Source organism: Falco punctatus (genome assembly GCF_963210335.1).
Source record: "Falco punctatus genome assembly, chromosome: 9".
NCBI lineage: Eukaryota > Metazoa > Chordata > Aves > Falconiformes > Falconidae > Falco > Falco punctatus.
The window spans coordinates 17,928,208-17,950,033 of record NC_137589.1 but is presented as its reverse complement, the minus strand read 5'-3'; the positions used below and the strand labels follow the sequence as shown (position 1 = coordinate 17,950,033).

The 21,826-nt window shown below is 38.4% G+C and overlaps 1 protein-coding gene across 3 annotated transcripts in view; it reads left to right on the top strand.

The window, feature by feature from the left end:
* Positions 1–21,826, top strand: part of CTNNA3 (catenin alpha 3) — a 523,251-nt gene that overhangs the window by 364,543 nt on the left and 136,882 nt on the right. For all 3 annotated transcript variants that reach the window (XM_080402757.1, XM_080402758.1, XM_080402756.1), the window contains one exon: positions 1,822–1,978. In XM_080402757.1, coding sequence (XP_080258883.1) covers positions 1,822–1,978 — 157 coding nt within the window. The remainder of the gene's footprint in view (positions 1–1,821; positions 1,979–21,826) is intronic.

Genomic DNA, 21,826 nt, shown 5'->3' with positions numbered 1-21,826 from the left:
AGAAAGGTTTTTTTTTGTTGCTTTTCATGATGCACATAGATGAAATGAATAAACTACTCTATGCAAGTACTATTTCTCTTCATACTCTCTGCTGCTGTCAACTGACTTCAGTTTTTTCAGTCTTCTATCACAGTTTTATGTTTTTTAGATCTACGATGACGATATTGATGCTCTTCTGTCTTCAGTGAGAGAGTAATTTTGTGTCTTTCTGCCCCCAAATGGATAGGGTATTCCACTTTAAAAATGTAAAAGTGCAAAAGTAGAGCAAAAAACTTGCCTCACTTTTCCCATTTATTTCTTCTGGTTTTAATTCTCAGACTGTTCGTTTCTCTGACAGTACCTTTATTTTTTGCAACCGCTTGGCATGGTGGACTTGCATTTATTGCTTGATGCACTGTAAATGCAGTTGCAGTTTTGCTGCTACCTGTCCACTTGGTTCCCGTTATAAACTTGTTTTGCCTATTGGGATTTTTTTTTTCCTTTCTGGAGACTAGGATGCTTTTATATCCATTTGTACTTGAGTTGGTAAAGAAATCATACTATAGCTGCATATTCTCTGCCTTCTCCAACTGCCTGGTAAAGTAATAAGGACGTGGTCTATTCTTCCTTATCACAATCATGAGTAAAAACACTCGATCCCAGCAGTATGCTTGTGAAAGCCTAATTGTTATGTTCCTTCATTATGAGAACACAAATATTACTAAGTTGGTCATTATTTAAATTTCACCAGCTTTGTAAGTTCATGTGTTATATAAAAATACCAACCAACCAAACTGATTACAAATTAGCTTATGATCCAGAACAGTCAAGAGGATTGATAATTATTGTGAAGACATATCAGATGGGCTTAGGATGAGGAATTTCCTAGTTCTTATTCTTCAGTGCAATAACTTGATAATGACACACAAGAAAATTTCATGAATGTATACTGCCAACACTGGGGATTAGTGTGGCATATTGTTTTTATTCTTTTTTACTTTACATAGTGTTTTGCTGTCTTAAAACCATTATCCCATTGATAAATAAGCAATATTGGGAAGGGGAAAAAAGGTTAATGCTAAGATTAATGTTCAGCTTTTACCTGGGATATGTATTAGTTTAAATAATGTTTATAGATACTACATCAACAAAAAGCCATATTAGGGAAAAACTCCTCTAGCTAACTGATTGAAGCAGTATCTGTAGAAGTAATCACTTCAGGATCAATTATTTCAATCCTCAATTAGTCTTTCCTGGGCTAGATGGAATCTGCCCTCTTCATGTGAACATAGTTACTATTTTTAGGCCTAACTGATTTAGAATACCACTTTGCTGCTTTTTATATAGGTGTAGTATGTGTTATGTCCCATGCCACTGATGTTAAAAGAGATATCTGTTGTCCCAGCAAAACCTTCCACTTGTAGTAATCTTTCAGTGAAGATCCTTTCTAATCAAAGTGCTGTGATAACAGTAACAGCTGTTAAAGAGTTTAAACTCAAAACTGATGTATGCCATACTGACAAGTGTGTGCCTTAAGTCTGTGTAAATAAAAACCTCCTTGTATTAATACCTTGCAAACTCAAATACTATGAATCCTCCAAATAAAAAATGTTGGGATTTTTGCTATCCTGTTCCATTAGCTTTTTGATTTATAAAGCTAAATTGGAAGTTAGCCTAAGCAACATCTGACTGATAGTCCTGCTGAGAACAGAAACAAAAGCTGAGCAATGCTTTTGCTTAGAGAACAGAAATGCTGCTCTGCAAGTTTAAATAAAACATAAAATTTTATTTCTGAAGACATAATCATTTAGATGTTGGGTTTTGTGTCTGTTTTTGGTACAGGTTATTAATGCTGCTTTAGCTCTTGCTGCCAGACCAAAAAGTCAAGTTGTGAAAAACAACATGGAGATGTATAGAAGTACATGGGAGAATCACATCCATGTTCTTACTGAAGCTGTGGATGATATAACAAGTATTGATGATTTTCTTGCTGTATCAGGTATGATAATTTTCAGAATTCGAGTGTTCTTTTACATGCTTGGAATTTTTTTTGTAATATTTCAGTAGGAATCAATGGAAGATTAGGTTGTGTAAGGTTTTGTGAAGCTATTGCATCTGTTTAAAATGTCCCCAACATAGTAGATACTCCTCTTGTGCACAATGTTGAGCTGGGTAGAAGTTACATGAGCAAACTAGGTGCATGAAACAGAATAGGTATGTTATAGTGGGTAACTTTATCCATCTTCACAGGTTTATTTAGCTCTAAGTTTCAAAATCTTTGTAACTATCCTGGTTTTGGCTGGGATGGAGTTAGTTTTCTCCTTAGTAGCTAGTACAGTGCTGTGTGTTGGCTCTGATGTGAGAACAATGTTGGTAGGACACTGATGTTCTTAGCTGTTGCTGGGTGATGTTTATACTAAGTCAAGGACTTTTCGGTTTCTTGGACCTTGCCAGCCAGAGGACTGGAGGGGCACAAGAGACTGGGAGGGGACAGCCAAGACAGCTGACCTGAACCAGCCAAAGGCATATTCCATACCATGGGCCATCATGCCTGGTATATAAACTGGGGGGGTTAGCTGGGGCCGAGGGATCATTGCTCAGGGACTGGCTGGGCATCGGTCAGCGGGGGGTGAGCAGTTGTACTGTGCATCACTTGTTTTCCTTTCTCCCTTTCCCTTTGGATTTTATACTTCCCCCCCCCCTTTCAATTGTATCTGTTGTTGTTAATTCATTTTTATTCTGTTTAAATTATTAAATTGTTCTTATATCAACCCTCAAGTTTTATATTCCTTTCCAGTTCTCCTCCCCACCTGTTTGGTGGTGGGGGAGAATGAGCGAGCGGCTGCATGGTTCTTGGTTGCTGGCTGGGGTTAAACCACAGCAAGCTGTGAGAAGTCTCCTTCTGGAAAAGGAGGTGTATATCAGCAGGCATAACCATAAAACAGAAGATTCTCACAATGTCCTATGTTTGAATTACTGTGGAATGAACTGTAGCGCTAATTTCCAGAATTTTCAGTTACAAATATTTGTCAAGCAAAATGTACTTCTAAATCTCTTCACTGATGAAGCCTTTGATAGCAGTAACTGTATTTACTGAAGCAGTGAGTGTCTTAAACTGTTTTCTCTGTTCTGTTTAAATGTTTTAGTTCTTGCAGTTTAAAGATCCCAATTCTCTGTTTTTGACTTCCCTTAGATTAGTGTAAGCTGGTCAGGAAGGAAAAATTTGTCTTATCTTCATTAAATGTGGTTTAACATTTGTGTTTCCTCATGGCCAGTGGGTCATTTTTCTCTGGGCATGTCTATTGGCTTCATTGTTAGGATTATATGCTTTATGCAGCAACGTAGAACATGAATAATTTTGCAGATGTCAGTAGTTTGAAGCCATTGTAAGTGAAGTCAGAACAAAGTTCATTTTTCCAGATCAATTTTTCCTCATTAAACATGAGGGTGGACTCTTGTCTGCAAGGGGGCTTAGCTTGGACATTCATTGCTCTAAAGCTTACTTCTGTATATTTAAAAATATCACCTTTACTGGTAAGTGGAAGCCGCTGGACTGGAGTTACCATAACTGAGTAGTGTTTCTTTCTTGTGATCAGGATGTGGATATTACAGTGCAAAAACTGGAAGCAGAGATGTTTGTTCAGGACATTTCTGGGTCTGCTGATGCTGGATACAGACTTTTCCTCAAAGCATGAAAGTTCTCCTTGCTTTGCAGTGGTCAGTTGGTATAGCTAGGAATTGATTTAGGTCTGAATGGAGAAGAATTCACTGCAACTAATGTGAGTTGGTTATTAATTGAGGTACTTTCCTATGTATATATCACCATCTTAGTACAGAAAACATAACCAAAGGATTGTTTTTTTCCCTAAGTTAGCCTTTAATGGAAGCCATGTCTAAAACTTCTTATTGCTTGTAGGATCTGGGAGGTTGCAAATCTTTTTTTTTTTTTGATTGAAACTGAAATTTCTGCAGGTATTGCTAGAGCTGTTAGTAAAGACATGAAACAAGTCAGTTGTCAATTAGTTCAATATGTGGATCTCTTTAATCTACCATGAAATTTGAGTTTTAAAATTCTTTCAAATTCACAAAGCTAAATGTTTCTTTTTAACTCTACAACCATAATTCATTTAAATGCCAAATTACAGATATTTTTTCAAAATTTTTTTGAATTGAAAAATTAAGTTAGACATTCTAGTAATAACTGGGGGAAAAATCTGTCGTTGGGCAGCTGCTCTTTTCAGAGTAGATGCTGGCTTTTTGGTGTGGTTTACATTCTTTGGTTGAGCATAATTGAGTGACAGTATTTCACAGTAAGTAGAAGCAGTAACTTAAGTAGCAGTGATGTGTAGGCCTACATATCATGAGGTCCAAAAAAGTAAAAAATAATGTATTAGCTCTAAACCATGGGTAGAGCATCTTCTTTAAACTTTGGTAAAACCTTTTGGCACATTTTAATTTAATTTGTTTAACTTCAAGTGTCATGCTTGTTCTTAAGTGATCTGCGGAGTAGATGTTTCCCTATGGCAGTGTCACCTCCTTGCTTTGGGAAGCTTTTATTTTATTTTTTTTAATTAGCTTATGTACAAAGAAGTAATTATTAAGACTAATTATAAGGAATGGTGCAAGCCACTCTTGGTCTACCCCTCAGTGTATTAGCACCATTATTGCATTCTGAGGGAATGAAGCATTCGTATATTGGTATGTCTAAGTAGAAAAGTTAAATGTGTAATAGAAGATGGTAACTATTTTTTTGGAAATTAATTGGTAATTAGGAAAGATAATGTGCATTTAGTGTTTTATGTCATGTTTGAGATGAAAGGAATAAGAGAATAGATTTGTAATGGATCTGTTTTTTCTACAGAAAATAGTGTTTATACAACATGCCAACATGGGCAAAGTGGGGGAAAAAGGTGATTTAAATAACATACTTTGTTCAAAATTGTTACTCTGCTGTCTCAGAGTGTCTGCAGCCCTGACTGAATCTTCAAGGTTGGCAAGGGAAGTGTTTCATCTTGTAGTTTTAAAATAATTTAAAAAAATATAGTACACTTTTTAATAAATATGGTAAACACACCTACCCTAGTAGTTCTGGTTACTCAGGATTCTAAATAGTACAACAGAATTACCTACTTCAAACTGTATTTTAAATTGCACCTCTGATTGATTGATAGGTCAGATTTTTCTGCCAGATACAAAATGTAATTCCTGAACCTGTTAAGAGTTGGGAATATGTATTTTGTGGTTTACCTTATGTATTCCCTTTTCACACTGTCCACCTGATCCTTGGGTGGCAAGTTGTTCTATAAAATGATGTTATAAATGCCAGTTATTCTGCGTTACTAAAGATTGGGAGGGTGAATTCAGTACTTTTAGCTGTGTTTCTGCTACGGACATTTTAAGACTTCTGAGACTGCTAAGGAAGTTCTGTGATAAGACTAAAAGTCATTCAAACTGACTTGAGTAGGCAAAAGGGAGTAATTTTTTTAACTGAAGAATTGGCACAAATCAGTTACTGTTGACAAGAGGGAGGAGTCTTAGTTCATCTTCCTATGATACTCTTGTTCCAGTGTGGTGTACAGATTCAGAGTAGATCCAGGGAAATACTGCGTCGCTCTCCCGCTGAATGGAGCTGAGAAGAGCATGCTCCAAGTGTGGAGCGTGTGAGGAATTCCCTAAAAATCTGCAATTGTGCAGGCTAGAAATTTGGAATCTTGGAATCTTTCCCTTGGAATCTAAGAGTATGTTAAGTTTTACAAGCATAATGGGAAACAATGGGATGCCACGGTGTTAGAACAGAAGTCGCCTTTTAATGTAAACCTGTGCCATCTGAAACTACTTTTAATTCATGGAAAGCAGCAAAACATAGGTCGTTATCATAAAGCTGCTGGAGAAAGCAGTTTTATGGGTGCCAGTAGTCTTATGGTCCCTACAAGAGCTAAGAGTGAGAGCTAAGGGACCACATTTTTTGCTGATTTTGTCTGTAGCTTTTACTTGATTTCAGTGAAGCTTCCTCACTTTAACACTAGAAAAAATAAACAGGGAAAAAGAAGCTTACCTTATGCCTTTTTTTGCAAAGGCCCAGTTCTAAGAAAGTAGTTTATACTTCAAAAAATTTGTGAAGTATTTAAAAAACAGCACCAAGGGAGCAAACATGCAGCTTCACTTCTTTCCTAACATTACCACTTCAGATCTGAAGCCCTTGATGCTACTGCAGTTTCTACAGTTGGAAGAAGTCTTTAATATTTGATTAGGAAACAGGGTGTCAGATGAACTTTACTGACACGTAGCGTAGCATGTACAAAATGACAAAAGAGGAGAATAGAATCAAAGAATAAAAAGACATTAGAAGAGAACTCTAGAGATTATCTACTAAAGCATCTTGCACAGAGCAGGACAAATTTCCAATTTGCTAAAGAAATTTCATTTGAAATTTCGTCAGTTATATGTGATCCAAATCTTGAGGTTTTTTGGTCTTAGCTGTTAGCGTACAGCAAAGCTTAAGCAATGCAATACTTAAGTATTATACATCTGCTACAATAATACATGGAAAAGTCAACTTGATGAATCCTTCTCTCAGTTGCATCACTGAAAGAATGCAGTCGATCTGAGTCAGAGAAACTAAAAGTAGCTTCATGTAAATGTATTTCCATAGACGTCTTTAGGATTATATAAAAAATGACAAAGTTCAGAGTAATACTGAAGTATCGTATCTGTACCTTGAAAATAGATTTATTTTATTTACACATAATTTAATAGCTGTACAAAAATACTGATAATAAGCCACTTATAAAACCTGCAATTACTAAATAAATAAATTTGGCAATTACTAAATTGTATAGGTCTTTAAAAAAGCTTTTTTCATGTTTTAATTTTTCAGTTGTGTAGACACTATGAGAAGTAGAAGGGGGAGCTCTCTGCTGTTTTAAAACCTAAAATACCACACTACTAAAATTGGAAAAAGTGTGTGTATGTGTGCATATGTGTACATTCGTATTTATGTTCCTATATGTATACATGCACTTAACTATATATATTTGATTTCTGTGAATTATTGCATGGCTTTTCTAAGCTGATGATACTGACTGGCGTTACTACTTTCTGGGTGGATGCCGTGCGAAAATGCAATAATTGTGTTGTGGTGACGATTGTAATTTGTGTAAGTCAGAAAATATAACTTTTCTTATGATGGAAAAGGCTTTACGTAAGCATTTAATTTGTAATTGTTTGCTTAAAATTATTTACCAGACAGAGCAACTGAAAGTTAGAGGACCACACCATTATTTGATACATAAATGACTGCAATTAGCATTATTGTAAAGCTCTTTTTGTTTTCGAGTATTTCAAAACAATAAATAAACATTCAAGAAGGTGGAAAGCAAAAGCTTTGTTGTTTATATAACAACATATTTGGAACTATTTTGACCATATATTGATGTTTGAGAATTTGCTTCAGAAAAAGTGGGCTGCCTTCTTATTTAAGAATGTAGTCACCTGTTTTTACTGACATGGATGTAATTTTGGAAGGTCTGAAATGCCCATGTAATTATCCTTCCCCTTCTTGGGTTTCACTCTGGTACTGCCAAAGCACTGTGGGGGAAGAAACCCCAGTGCTTTATTATTTCTGTGCAGTACTGAACCAGAGTTGCTGAAAACTTTTAGAAGAGGTACCTAGCAGAAACCTCTTGTGTCATTAGACTTGTTGGCTGAATTTTACCGCAACTCAGTTTGGTAATTTTCTTCTCTAAGCTGTTTTTGTTTTTAAGTGCTATTTTTGGGGTTTTACATCATTTGAAAGAACTGTGTGAGGTGGACTTTTGTGTCTCAACTCTATCTCTGTCTGCGTTGTCTGTGTTCATTGTAAGCTTTCTATTAATTTCAGTTTTATGATGGTTGCAGAAGTTTGTTGGTTTAAGTTTGGTACAGTTCTTTCCTCTCTTATTTCCCCTAGACTCGTGAGTGCAATCAATTTCACTATGCAGTTCTGTTAATCTTACCACAGTTTACCTCTAAGAGAATTTATGTTACGGAGTTACAGTCTTCCCATATAGTTCTCTCTAAACTCAGATCAAACCAGTGTTTGTTACAAATCATAACCTCTGTTCTTAACAGAAGTAATTCTTAAACAGGTGATTTTTATTTTATTTTTTTTTACAAAATCAGATGAGCATTTATTCTTCAATCTACAGCTCAATGCATTTCCTAAGATTAATTTAAAACACACAGCCCACACATGCCCCTTTTTTTTCACTACTCAGTGGACAGGGATATGCTCATTTAGAGATAATTGAGAGAGCATCACTTGTCTGGCTGGATGATTCAGTCATTCTGTCCCGAATGTAGAAAAAGCTTGTTGAGATTAGTCTGAGATAAAATGTTATGAATTGTCTTCTTGATCTTCCAGTTTGATGTATTTCCTGTTGGTAGCAAGGTTTCTAGTAACTTTCAAAGTGTGTTTTTTCCAGTCTGTAGAAGATCCCTAGCATAGTCTACTTCCAATACAAAAAGCAGACCTTTCCTGTACTTCTCCAAAATGACTTTGAATCAGTTGTATTTAAAAAGATAATCATGCTGTCTTTTCAGTTTGTCTGACTTTTCATATCCCTAACATGTAATTATATGCAACTACATTTGCAATTTTTGTAACGTTCTCTGTATATCACATTCTTCCTTATCTCTGCCCCATAGTAGTTATTCTGTTGTTGAACCATTGGTTCTTCATTATCCAGTGTCACATTCTGTATAAAGGTAGTCTTAGAAAATAAATTTCTTTATGCTGCCTGTCCTTTTAATCTCATCATACTCATTTATCCAGGATTGTGTCATAGTCTACCAAGTGCAGCTTTTTGTCTTTTTTGGGGGGATCTCATATAATCTGAAACAATAATTTATACTTACCATTATGGTCTGAGGATGGAAACAGGCCAAGATGTGAAGGGTGTGTTAATACCCTTTTGTTACGTTTGAAGGGAAAAGAGAGCTTTGGGTTTTTTAGTATAAAATGCCTATTTCTTATTTGAAACAGAATCAGAAAACTTCAAAGTAAAAATAGCTTAGGATTTAATTTACATTAATTAATGACATTTTGGGAGAGAAGGATTCTGAGCACGAGAGGTAATTAACATAATTCACCCTCTCATGCTCTGTTCATTCTGTCTGCTAACCAGAGGTCATGGTTCTTTTAGGATCTGTGTGATGACTCACACTGGTTGTCACAGATTGGCATTGAAATTGGCATCCAAATTAAAATTGCAGTCATTGTTCCAGCTTCAGGCACTCTTCTGCTGATGGATTGAGGGTTGAGAGGGAAGGAGTCATTAAAACTTAGATTATTCTTTGTGTTGGGGTCATGTTGTGCTGGAATCACATTGAATGATTTCTTTGTTTTTGGATATATATCAGTTACTTCATAATTGAAGGAACTGTTAAATAATGGAGTCCCATAAATAAGTTGGTCATGCAGTAGAGAAACATTGTACCATAAACAAGTTATTATAACAGAAAACAGTTTACCAGTTCACAGTGTTCATTTCTGATGTGCATTCATTTGCAAGTTCTTAAATTGTCTTGTGCTTGCTTTTATCTGGAGTAACTGAGACATGTTGATTTTCTTTATATAATAACTGATGTTATTTTCCCCAGGTTAATTGCCAGAAGGTTTGGATGGTAAAAAGAACTGTTTGCTCCCCCATTGATTAGAATTGAGTAACCGATTCTGGATAGGAGACAACTGGAAGGAGAATGGAGAATAGCTATGGATAGGTTTTCAGCTCTCTGTGTATCATGCCTTCCTGCCCAAATACAGGTTCTGACACTGAGGGCATCATCATCTGTCCTTCACCGCCCTAAATCAGTGTCTGGAAACAGACTGTGTTTTGTGCTTTTTGCACCATTACTAGAGAATGCATCATACGTGTTAGACCTAGTATTTATATCCTCTGCAGACTCCTAACTTGTACAGTTAGTTACTGCAGTGTACTGATTACATCTATGCTGTTGAATGGTGATACTAAACTTGCCCAAAACTTTACAAGTTGATGACCTGTTGTGGTGGGTTGGCCTTGGGTGGATGCCAGGTGCTCACCAGGCTGCTCTGTCTCTCCCCTCCTTCAGCAGAATGGGGGGGTGGGAGAAAATGAGATTAAATAAACCTTGTGGGTCAAGATAAAGACAGTTTAATGAGGCAATAGTAAAGTTTGTGTGTGCAGAAGCAAAAGAAAACAAGGTGTTCTTCTCTACTTTCCATCAGCAGGTGATGTTCAGCCACTTTTCGGGAACTAGGGCTTCAGTACGCATGGTGTTGCTCCAGAAGACAAATGTTGTAAATAACGAATGCGCCCCCTTCCTCCTCCTCTTAGCTTTTGTATCTGAGCATGTGTCTTAAGGTATGAATATCTCTTTGGTCAGTTTGGGTCAGCTGTCCTGGCTATGATCCCTCCCAAGGCCTTGCCCACCCCCAGCCTGTTGGTGGTGGTGGTATGTTGAAGAGACAGCCTTGATGCTGTGCGAGCACTGTTTAGCAGTAGGCAAAATACTGGTGTGTTATCACCACCTTTCTAGCTACCAATACAGAGCACAGTACTATGAGGGCTGCTATGGGGCTCAGCCACACCCAGGACACCTTTTTATTAAATTCTTCCTTCCAGTTTCTGCTTTGATGATCATCTGGGGTTTTTTTCGTGTAAAAAATTGTTGCAGGTATGAACCTAGAGACAGCAAAAGCTTCTTGTAGAGAGGTGCCTTTTGTAATTAAGGTCATTGTAAATATGTAGAAAATGGCAAATGGTAGAACATTCAGAACTGCTGAAACTATTTTCAAAGTTTAGTGGAAAAGAATCCCTACATTGTTGAGATGCCTTGTGAAAAATACTACTCCCAACTCTGTAAAATGCTCTTTATCCTTACTAATTCTCATATTCTACTGGAAGTTTTAGATTGCGAGGAAATTTATTTAATGCCAGCTACTCAAACTCAGTTAAAAATTCTGAAAGTTTGTATCTGATGTTGTAACATTTCAAAGTTTAGAAACTATTTTGATTGTGATTTCTTCTTTTTATTCCTGAATCTCCTCAGTTCTCTAGTACTGTGCATTTCCACTGAAAATTTCCCATTTCTTTCCCGTCCCATACCAAAGTCTTCTAATTTCTTTCCTTTGACATTTATCTTCTAAAACTTCTAGAATCTCCTTCCTCCCTACACTTCCCATCCTCATTTTAAAACAACAACACAAAGCAAAAAAAAACCCTTACACAACATTCTAGTACACTGCTGGTAAATTTGTAAAACTTTAATGCTTTGTCTGCTAGTTTAGTGGAACCACTTGAAAACAGAAAACAGTGTAAGACATCTCTGCATTTTTTTCAGACGCGCTTTATTTTGTTCATATTTATTCAGTTGTTTAGGGATGTCTGTTAGCTTTCATCTTGCTGAACACACCTACATTAAGGCTGCATTAAGGAAGGTACTAGTCTGAGGTTATTGCAGTTCACATACTTCTCCAGGTAGAACTTTTTATGCTTTGCCTAGTCACTTGCTCTTTGCCAAAATATAGTTTTGCTTAAGCCTCATACAGTGTTGCATGTAATTTGGGCTAATCAGATTAGTATGTTATTTCATTGTCCTGGGGATTTTGCCTTTTGCCTCTGGAGTTACATCTTTCTCTTAGCGCCCGCCCCCTTAAAGTTTGTCTATGAGCAACAACTGTTGTCTTAGAGGAGCAAGTCTAATGAGTGAAAACTTTATTTCATGGTAGAATAGCTTGCATAGACCACCCAGTTGATTTTAAGGAGCATCACTGAGTAAGTTGCTTATTTTCTACCTGTATCTTGTAGCAAATAGTTAGGTATATTGTAAAGAGAGTGAGGACTTTTGGAACATCTCAAAGTTTGCTATTTTAGATGCTTGCAGGAACTTTACTATTGTAGCATTATAACAAAGTACTATGAACTCATCAAGTCCATGAATAATACCATTAGAGCTGTTCACTTCAAGTCATGCATCACTGCAATTATAGGACTGATTGCATGTTTGTGCATTTGTATGTGTGTGATTGAATTACTGTGGGTAAAACCCTCTAATCTGTTTTAATTACTGCTCTATTTATTGTAGTTGGACTTTACCTATGACTGTTGTAATTGAGCAGGTGGATATTATATGAACCTAGGACTTGGCTTTGTGAGACTGTTTCTATTAACTATGTTGCTTTTTTATTAACCCCTAAAGGAAAACAAACCCAGGCTGTTTATTGAATACCATTTTAAAAAAAAATCAGATCATAAAAAGCATAAGTTCATGCCACATCAAATGTAGTAAGTGAATATGTTTGCCTTTAGCTTAAAGTACTCTGCTATGTGGCATAGTAGAATGAAGTCCATCTGTGGAAATGGCCTGGGACCATTGGAGGTCTCTTATCATTACTGCTAGTTTTAACGGTCATCTAAAATTTCTTTACTTTGACAATGCCAGCAGAGGCCAATGCACTGTTGTAGTGTGTGTACTTCCCTTAATTCCACATGCATATTTTATTTACAAGTCTTGTGCAACTTGTAGCTGTATCTATATGCTGCTTACCTGCACAAAGACATCCTGCTTCATTTTTCTAAGTGCACATGTAAGCATGAGTCACAGAACCTTGGGCCTGTTGATTCTGTTGCCATGAAAAATCCACATTGTTCCTTGCCACTGATGGTTTCTGTTTCTGAGCAATGTGGGAGGCCTTTAAGCCTGTGTAGAAGGACCTCGTTCTGGAAGAATCCTGAGTATCAGTGATGCCTCATAGCTCCTGGTTTTAGTGCCAGTTTCTTGGGTGAGCAATGGAATTTGTTGTCCAGTGCCTTCTGTGTCTTCCTTTGTGAATGTGATTTGGACCATAGTGGATAGCCTTGGTATTTTTCTGGAGAAAGAGGAAGGCCTGGTTCTGGTTCCAGTTGAACTGTTGCATAAACTGCAATCACACTAGAACATTCTTCATGTTCTAGAACGTGAAAGAGAGTCTGAAGTTTCTTATAAAATTATCTTGGTTTAAAAAACACACACTCCCTGCCTCCAAACCCCAACAACCAAACATGTATTTATGGGCAGGAGAATATTCTTTTTACTGCTTACAAATAAAAATACTATAATGCACATTTACTGATACCATCCATTTCTTTTTTATTGATACTGAAAAGCTCTTATTCAGTCAGGACTCCGGGATTATGAGATCTAAGGTGCTCCGTGGTGCTTGTTTAGAAAGCTGAGTTCACTCTTCTTTTAACCTTGTAACATAGCTACACCTTCTATTATGTTAAAAAAATGCACTTGATCAGTACCACTCAAATACAATTAATCATAAGGCTAGGCCTCAATCTCTGAGTATTTATAGCATTAAATTTTAGATTTTTGTCAGTCTCATGTTTCAGATCACTTTGGATAGTTACAATCATTAAGATGGCAGTCTGGACAAAATATACTGTAAATACTCGGGAAAGAAATAAGGGAATGATTCAGATTTCTGGCTTGCTTATCTCTCTTGATATAATTAGTTTTCCATCAGTGGTTTAAAGTTCTGGTTCAGTTTATTACTATTTTTCCAGTCTGTGTAGCATGTTTGCAGATGAATGCATCGCAAAAATTGGCAATTATAGATCACTTTTAGCATAGTTGTGAAGATAGGGGAAAAAACCAAGATGCTCTTCAGAGACTTAAGATTAAATTTACAGTTTCCATGCTGCCTTTTTGGCACCTGCAATAGCAAAATACCATGCCATGCTTTTTGACAGAATAAATGTAAGAATCTATAAGTAGAGATGTATGTGCTTATGGTGAAATGATATTGAAAGAGGAATGTAAATTGCACAGTGGGTTTCAATACCATGTATCTCAAGTTTGTTTGGCCTGACTATAATATGCTTCAGGATAAATGGGAATTTACTAACTTAAAACAGTCAAGCTCCCTCTTCATGGTTCTCACCTGGAGTGTGAGAAGAAGATGGCTTTGAGTTTTTCCTTTTGATCAAGACTAAAGGCTTGATGTGTGTGTCGCTGAGCATGCAGTTTGCTTCTGCTGGTATAGCTTTCATCCGTTCAGTGACCCACTTGAAAGTTCTGGGAAAGCCATTGTATGACTTTGCCCTTGCTGGGCATATCCTCTGCTGCCTCCTCTTTCTTTTAACATGTTTGTCTTCCATAATATTATGTAACTGTTAATTCCACATTTAGAGGTGTATTTTGTGAATGTTTTTTTTTTTGGTTTTAGTCCTGCTTCTTACCGAAATGGATGTTTTTAGATGGAAGCAAGGACAAGAACTATTCATAACATTTAAGATGTAGGCATATCATGGATTATGCTAGCGTAGTAAACCCCTTTTTTCTTTACTTTCAGGGCTTCCCTGGGAAATCCTAGCATTCTTTTACTTTTGATCATCATTGAGCTAGTGTCCTTCGAGAATTTCCTTAATTGACTTCATAAATTTCTACGCTTAATATTAGTAATTAATTTATAGCTCAGTATTTTATATAGACTTAAGGCTGTTTTGTCACTATACACATTAATTTGAGTTTATAGTCATTGAATGCGGTCTGTCTTGTTGACTGATCATTTGGTTCCGTGATAGCCATCTTCAGTTGATGTAGCCATCTATCCTACATGAGAAAAGACAAAAAAATCTCTACTTTGTTACTTCACTACTCTCTTTTTATATTACTTCTGAAAGTTCTGAGTCACACGGTTGCAGAGCCAGTCACTGTGGAGCTGCTTATGTAATTGCGAAAATGGTCTGCTTATTTCTGTCCCCTGTTTTCTGTTTTGTAAGAAGTAACACCCAGGAAAATCTGTCATCTTATCCCATGCCATCTCAGAGTTGTCCAGGAATAGTAGCTGCAAGACCATTTTGAAAGCTTTTTGGAAATCTGGTCTATAGTTACCAAATGAATCACCTCACTGTTTGCTATTGCCTTTAAAAAGTCCAATTTGTGATACATGGCTTTCTACGCTACAAAGCTATTTTCACTCTTCTTAATGACATTATATTCAGCTCTCTATCTGTTCTGTTTCATATAAAAGTTTCTACCAGTTTACCCAACAGAAATACTGTGTATAGGTTTCTATTTCCTCTGATACCTACCAAATGCCTTAAAAGTTATCACCATAGCAAACAGTTTTTCATAATCTATTATCAAGGTTAATAGAATTTAATGTGTTACATGTAACAACTAGTAGTTCAGCAATTTGTTTTCAGTTTCTTTCGGAAGAATCTATTCCTGGAAATTTGTTCATGCTCATTGTATCCATTTTATTTTAATTGAAAACCTAGTGTTGCTTCCTACCTCCCTTTGGTATCCATATCCTTGCCCCAAAAGTACCAGACAGTCCCTGATACACTGATCTAAATGCAAATTACTCTGGTAACACTGATTGTCGCGACGGAGGGAAGACACAGTCACTCAATATGAGTGATCAGCAGACTTCGTTTATTGAACCTTACAGTCACCTTTTATGCCTTGTTATAATTAGCTCATACATATTACAAAAGTTAAGCTCATTATTGGTTAGTTGCCTAAATACCAAGCCCGCCCCTAGTTTCTCTTCTGTAGTTATCTGTTCCCACCTGCAACATTCTTTTCCCACCGAAATCTTCCTGTTTTTGTGTAACAAGAACAGCCAAAGACAGTGTATTTTTGCTTTACTTCAGATAAACTGAGAGCCATGTGCATTTTTGTCCAGCCAGCTGGACTATGTCTATGTGAACTTTTTCAGCTAGCCAGTTATCCACAACTGATTGCTTAGACTCAAGGGCAAACATTATAGTGGTGGTACACTCATTGATCATTGATGCATTCTTAGAGACTGCTTGTTTAGGTTTGCCATATTCTAGCCACCAAATTGGACCATGTTTCACACACTGATTTGTGAAGCTGTTTTGGTGTTATCCCATAAAGACCTGCTATTTCAAGTCAAGATTTGATAGTGTGTCATGGGATAAAGCCCTGGAGGGAAGAAGGGCCTAAGAAAGCTGTTCAGGGATTACCTCCTCCAAGTGCAGGAGTGATGCGTCCCAACAAAGAGGAAGTTGGGCAAGAATGCCAGGAGGCCTTCATGGATGAACAGGGATCTCCTGAACAAACTCAGACACAAAAAGGAAGCCTACAGAGGGTGGAACACAAGGATGGGTAGCCTGGGAAGAATACAGAGAAATTGTCCAAACAGTCAGGGATCATGTTAGGAAGGCTAAAGACCTGATAGAATTAAATCTGGCCAGGGATGTCAGAGGCAACAAGAAAAGCTTCTGTAGGTACATCGGTGATAAAAGGAAGATTAGGAAAATGTGGGCCCTCGCTGGAAGGAAGAGGGAGACCTGGTCCTGCTTACCTGGGACACGGAGGAGGCTGAGGTATGCAGTGACTCTTTTTTTGCCTTGATCTTCACTGGCCAGTGCTCCAGCAAAACCACCCAAGTCACAGAAGGCAAAGGCAGGGACTGGGAGAATGAAGAACCACCCCCTGCAGGAGAAGGTCAGGTTTGAGACCATCTAAGGAACCTGAAGGTGCACCAGTCCATGAGACCTGATGAGATGCATCTGTGGGTCCTGAGGGAACTGGTGGGTGAAGTGGCTAAGCCACTATCCATCATATCTAAGAAGTCGTGGCAGTCTGGTGAAGTCCCCACTGAAGTACTGGTAAAGGGGAAACATAACCCCCATTTTTAACAAGGGAAATAAAGACGACCCTGGGAACTACAGGCCAGTCAGTCTCACCTCTGTGCTTGGCAAGATCACGGAACAGATCCTCCTGGAAACTATGCCAAGGCACGTGGAAAATAAGGAGGTGCTTGGTGACAGCCAACACGGCTTCGCAAAGGGCAAATTGTGCCTGACCAATTTGGTGGCCTTCTGTGATGGGGGTTACAGCATTGGTGGATGAGGGAAGAGCAACAGCTGCCACCTACCTGGACTTGTGCGAAGCTTTTGACGCTGTCCGACACTATATCCTTGTCTCTAAACCAGAGGGGCATGGACCTGGTGGATGGACCGCTTGGTGGATAAGGAATTGGCTGGATGGCCGCAGTCAGAAAGTTGGTGGTCAAGAGCTTGATGTCCAAGTGAAGAGCAGTAATGAGTGGTGCTCCCCTCAGGGACCGGTACTGGGACCGGTGCCATTTAACATCTTTGCTGGTGACAGGGACAGCGGGATCGAGTGCACCCTCAGCAAGTTTGCTGATGACACCAAGCTGTGTGGTGCAGTCGACACACTGGAGGGAAGGGTCGTCATCCAGAGGGACTCTGACAGGCTTGAGAGGTGGGCCTGGGCAAACCTCATGAAGTTCAACAAGGCCAAGCGCAAGGTCCTGCACGTGGGTGGGGGCAATCCCAAGCACAAATACAGGCTGAGTGGAGAATGGGTTGAGAGCAGCCCTGAGGAGAAGGACTTGGGGGTGTTGGTGGACGAGAAGCTCACCAGGACCTGGCAGCGTGCCCCGGCAGCCCAGAAAGCCAACCACATCCTGGGCTGAATCAAAAGCAGCGTGGCCAGCAGGTCCAGGGAGGCGATTCTCCCCCTCTGCTCCGCTCTCACGAGACCCCACCTGGAGTCCTGCGTTCAGCTCTGCCCCCCCCCAATGTAAGAAGGACATGGACCTGTTGAGCGAGTCCAGAGGAGGCCACAAAGGTGATCAGGGGGCTGTTGCATCTCTCCTGCTAAGACAGGCTGGGAGACTTGGGGTTGTTCAGCCTGGAGAAGAGAAGGCTCTGGGGAGACCTTACAGCAGCCTTGCAGTACCTAAAGGGGGCCTGCCAGAAAGCTGGAGGGGGACTTTCTACAGGGGCCACTAGTGACAGGACAAGGGCTAATGATTTTAAACTGAAAAAGGGTAGAGTTGTATTAGATATTAGGAAGAAATTATTTACTGTCCAGGTGGGGAGGCACTGGCACAGGTTGCCCAGAGGAGCTGTGGACGTGCCATCCCTGGAAGTGTTCAAGGCCACATTGAATGGGGCTTTGAGGAACCTGGTCTAGTGGGAGATGTTCCTGCCCATGGCAGTGGCTTGGAACTAGGTGATCTGTAAGGTTGATTTGAACTGTAAAGATTCTATGATTTTCTTTTACTAAAGTTAGGGAACATTTAATGGTGAACTTCTTGCAGAGCTGTAAAGGATAAGAGCAAATCAGATGTGTGAAGTCATTCAGTAAGTAGGTAGGACTAAGGAGCTAGGTAGTGCAGTTCAACAGTGGATTTAGTAATTTGGATTATTTAAAGATTCTCTAGAGAAACTGAATTTCCATACTGAATTCCTGCTCATATTTTACTGAATTTCAGTGAGTTGTTGCTGAGATGTAGTTATCTGCAAGATTTGTTTCTCATCACAAGGTTTGCAAACTACTGGCATCCACTTTAAGAGTTTTGGAGGCTGATGCACTTGGAATTTACTTTCTATTTGATCTGGCTGAGTTCAGATTTGGCAGCCTTTGGAGCATGGTCTAAGATGCATAGGTTTGATGCAGATTGGGATTAATTTTTTGTGTGTTTTATTTCCTAGCAACTTGGTTGCTAATAGCTTTCCAACTGCAGCTGTGGCCATAGCTTTTAATGGTTTTGTGCAGCTTTGCAGGAATTGATTTGCTTGTTTTTTGTAATGAGGCCTACTGAAAACATACGTAAGTGTTCTAAAACAGTGGTATCTAAATAAGCACAACAAAATTATAAGGGAAGATTTTTTTAATCAGTGTCGCTAAGAGTGTAAGGTGATGATGCTACTATGGTGCAGAATGCCAAATTTTCCATTTCTGGGATATAATACAAAATATTTATCTGGGGGAGCAGGTTGCAGTTGTTTTGTTGTTCTGAAGCTTCTGGTGTGTGCTTTTATTACTGAAAGTTAGCCAGCCAGCTAGTGTGCAGCATGTTATCTACAAAAAGGAAAGTTGAGAAGACAGACATAGATGCATGCACAAGATGAGCAAAAGGTGATCGTTGAATGTGATGTTTTCCCTTAAGGTCTGCCCTTTTGAACTTGGTAACAAGCGGTAGGATACTAATGAGGTTTTCTTGATGATCAGAAGGCAGCCTACTCTTTGGAACCTCCAGCAGCTCACTAGGGTATGTGCATGTTTGTTACAAAGCTGGGAATCCTTAGCACATCAGGGCAGAAAAAAAGTGTGCAAAATCAAGGAACGTGCCTAATTGGATTTGATGGTTGCACGAAGTCTGACTTACGTGTGCGAACTTCTGTTGCCAGTAAGTTTAGCAGACACTTTAAATTTGGTCCTAGAAGTGTGGTACATGGCAGTGTAAAAAACCTTTAAAACAAACAAACCCCCAAACCCTAACCGCTCCAAAACCCCAAAAATGCCTAAAGCAAACCACTGTGACTACCCCGCTGCTGAACAACAATACCAGCTTTACACTTCAGTGGAAAAACTGATCGATGAAGACAGCTTTTCTTTCTGCAAGTTTAGTATTTCAAGAGGTAACTATTTTCAACAATAAACACTGCAGTTCACAGATGAGGGTAATGCTTCCATGAGGATAACTGACAAATTTATCACAGCTTAGAATTTCATTTTTGTAGGGAATCTTAGGAGTTTCCTACCTCAAATTATCTCTTGTCGATTAAATGTTTTCCATCTGTTAACATTTGCCCTACCTGTGGGTTGGCTATTGTGTCAAGCAGAATTACTAGGTGTTCATTAGATGTTCACTGTAGCACATATAAAGCTGTTACTGAGAATATTACCATAAAGCCAGTGTTTTCACCTAACGATTATCTGAGTGGCAGATGGCTCTTATCATTTGACAATATTTTATAGACATAAATGAAATAGCTACCATGTAACATAATATGGTCTGCTTTGTTCTACACATTGTAAACCCAGGTAATGCAAAAGATCTCAAATTATACACCACTAATCTAGCAAGAGGAAATAATGATCAATTTTCATATTCACTTATCTCCCAGCCCCCACCTCAACACCCCCTGAGGAAATTGAATCTTTTGAAGGTGATAAATTGACAAAATACTCCAGCTGATCCAATATTCCCTAATAATTGCATATTTTTTTTACACTTTTTGGTCCAAATTAGGAAGATCACCAGCTCTTCATTTTATAGCATCTGCCCTTGAAATTACTAACTGGGATATCAGCTGTGCACTGGTTTTTAAGATATCTGCTGTGAACTATTTCCCTGTAATCTGGCTAGTTATTTCACTGTTCAAAAGATTTTAATTTCCAATGAGGTAAGAGTGGAGCTCAATGAAGAACTCTGTGTAATTCCTGGCATAAACCAATTCCTTTAGATAATCTGTTATTCAGAAAACATTGCTTTTGCCATTTTAGACTTAAGGATTTATGATTTACCAAGGCCTTTGTGAGTTTTTAAGAGATATTTTCATGAAGTTAGATAATATTTTAGCTGATTTTGGATTTTGAATGCAGAATTTAGAAAGCAACAATAAATTTTCTATTTCCCATCCATAGAAGGGCAGAAAACAGATTTATTTATGCCCTGTTTAGGGCCAACTCATATTTCACCTAAGGCAATAAAACTGCAGACTTCAGCTCTTCTTTTTTGGCAGAGCAAATGATATGGAAAATTGAATCTCTCACAGCACTGAGAATACAACTCCTTTTTTTTTTTTCCAGTTTTTTTTTTTTTTTTTTTTACCTCTATCTGCTTTAATTCATCAGCTGTGTAAGCAACTCTGCCTTCAAAAGAGGCAAGTAGGGCACGAAAGACCAAACAAAGGTATGTGGAGAGGTTTTTGTATGACACAGTCTTCTGCTTATATGCTGAAGGAGAATCCTCTCTTGCAGTTAAGAATTCTCCCCCAGACAATTCTAGTAAAATGCTGAGAAGCTGATGGGAATGAAGAAACAAGTGGGAAAAAAATATGACAAAGTCTCTCCTCTTTTGTGGTTTATCTGCTGGAAAAAGAAACCTTCCAGAATTTTTACCTGAGGTTTATGAAGGTGACAGAATGGGAAACTGTATCTTGGGTTTTTTTGAGACAGAATGTTATGAGGAGAATAATAAATACTATGGTTGTGAATTGCTGTGTAAATGAAGGGATCAGGCCCAGACTGAATATGAAGAACATGGTTTTCCTGTGTGTTTTATGAACTGGATGACACATACTAAGGAAAAGTATGACATGATTTTGTAAGGCAAACAATTCTCCATTATCCAGTAGCTAAAGGGAAGATTGAAAAGTAATAATGACATCTAAGATAACAAACTGAGAAGGAAAGTCTTAAGGCTGACGGTTGGTGGCATATGTTGTGAAGGATTTTATAACCAAATCTGTAAAAGGACTTGCTGGTGCAGAGAAGGCATGTTTCAGGAATTTGTGGAGCCTGGATATGTCAGCATTAGCCCATGCTCTTTTTGGCTGGCAGTTCTTACCGTTTTTTTCCCCTCTGTATCACAGAGTCATAAAATCATTCTGGTTGGAAGGGACCTCAAGGTCTAGTCCATCCTGCTGCTCACAGCTGGGCCCACACTGCATTCAGACTAAGGACAGAGATTTTATAATCTCTCTGAGCTACTGTTCATTATTCTGGTGAACCTCATTATCCTTGCAGTGATTCCCCCCCGCCCCCGCATCAGATCCTCACCTGTTGCATTTTGACTGGTTATCTCTCATTCATGAGCCTCACACATCAGTGATGAAGTGAAAGACCAGAGTCAATTAACCTGTTAATGCAGAGTTAAGGCTACCTGGCAATATTCTTCTGGCATGCTGTGTTCACTAAAATTTAAATTTCTAAAAAGTGGTACATGAGATGAGGGATGTATGCTGATTAAATCATGGCTTCTTGGATCTGGCTGGAAGCATTTACTGTATTAGATGTACATGTATTTAAATGCTGGAGCCAT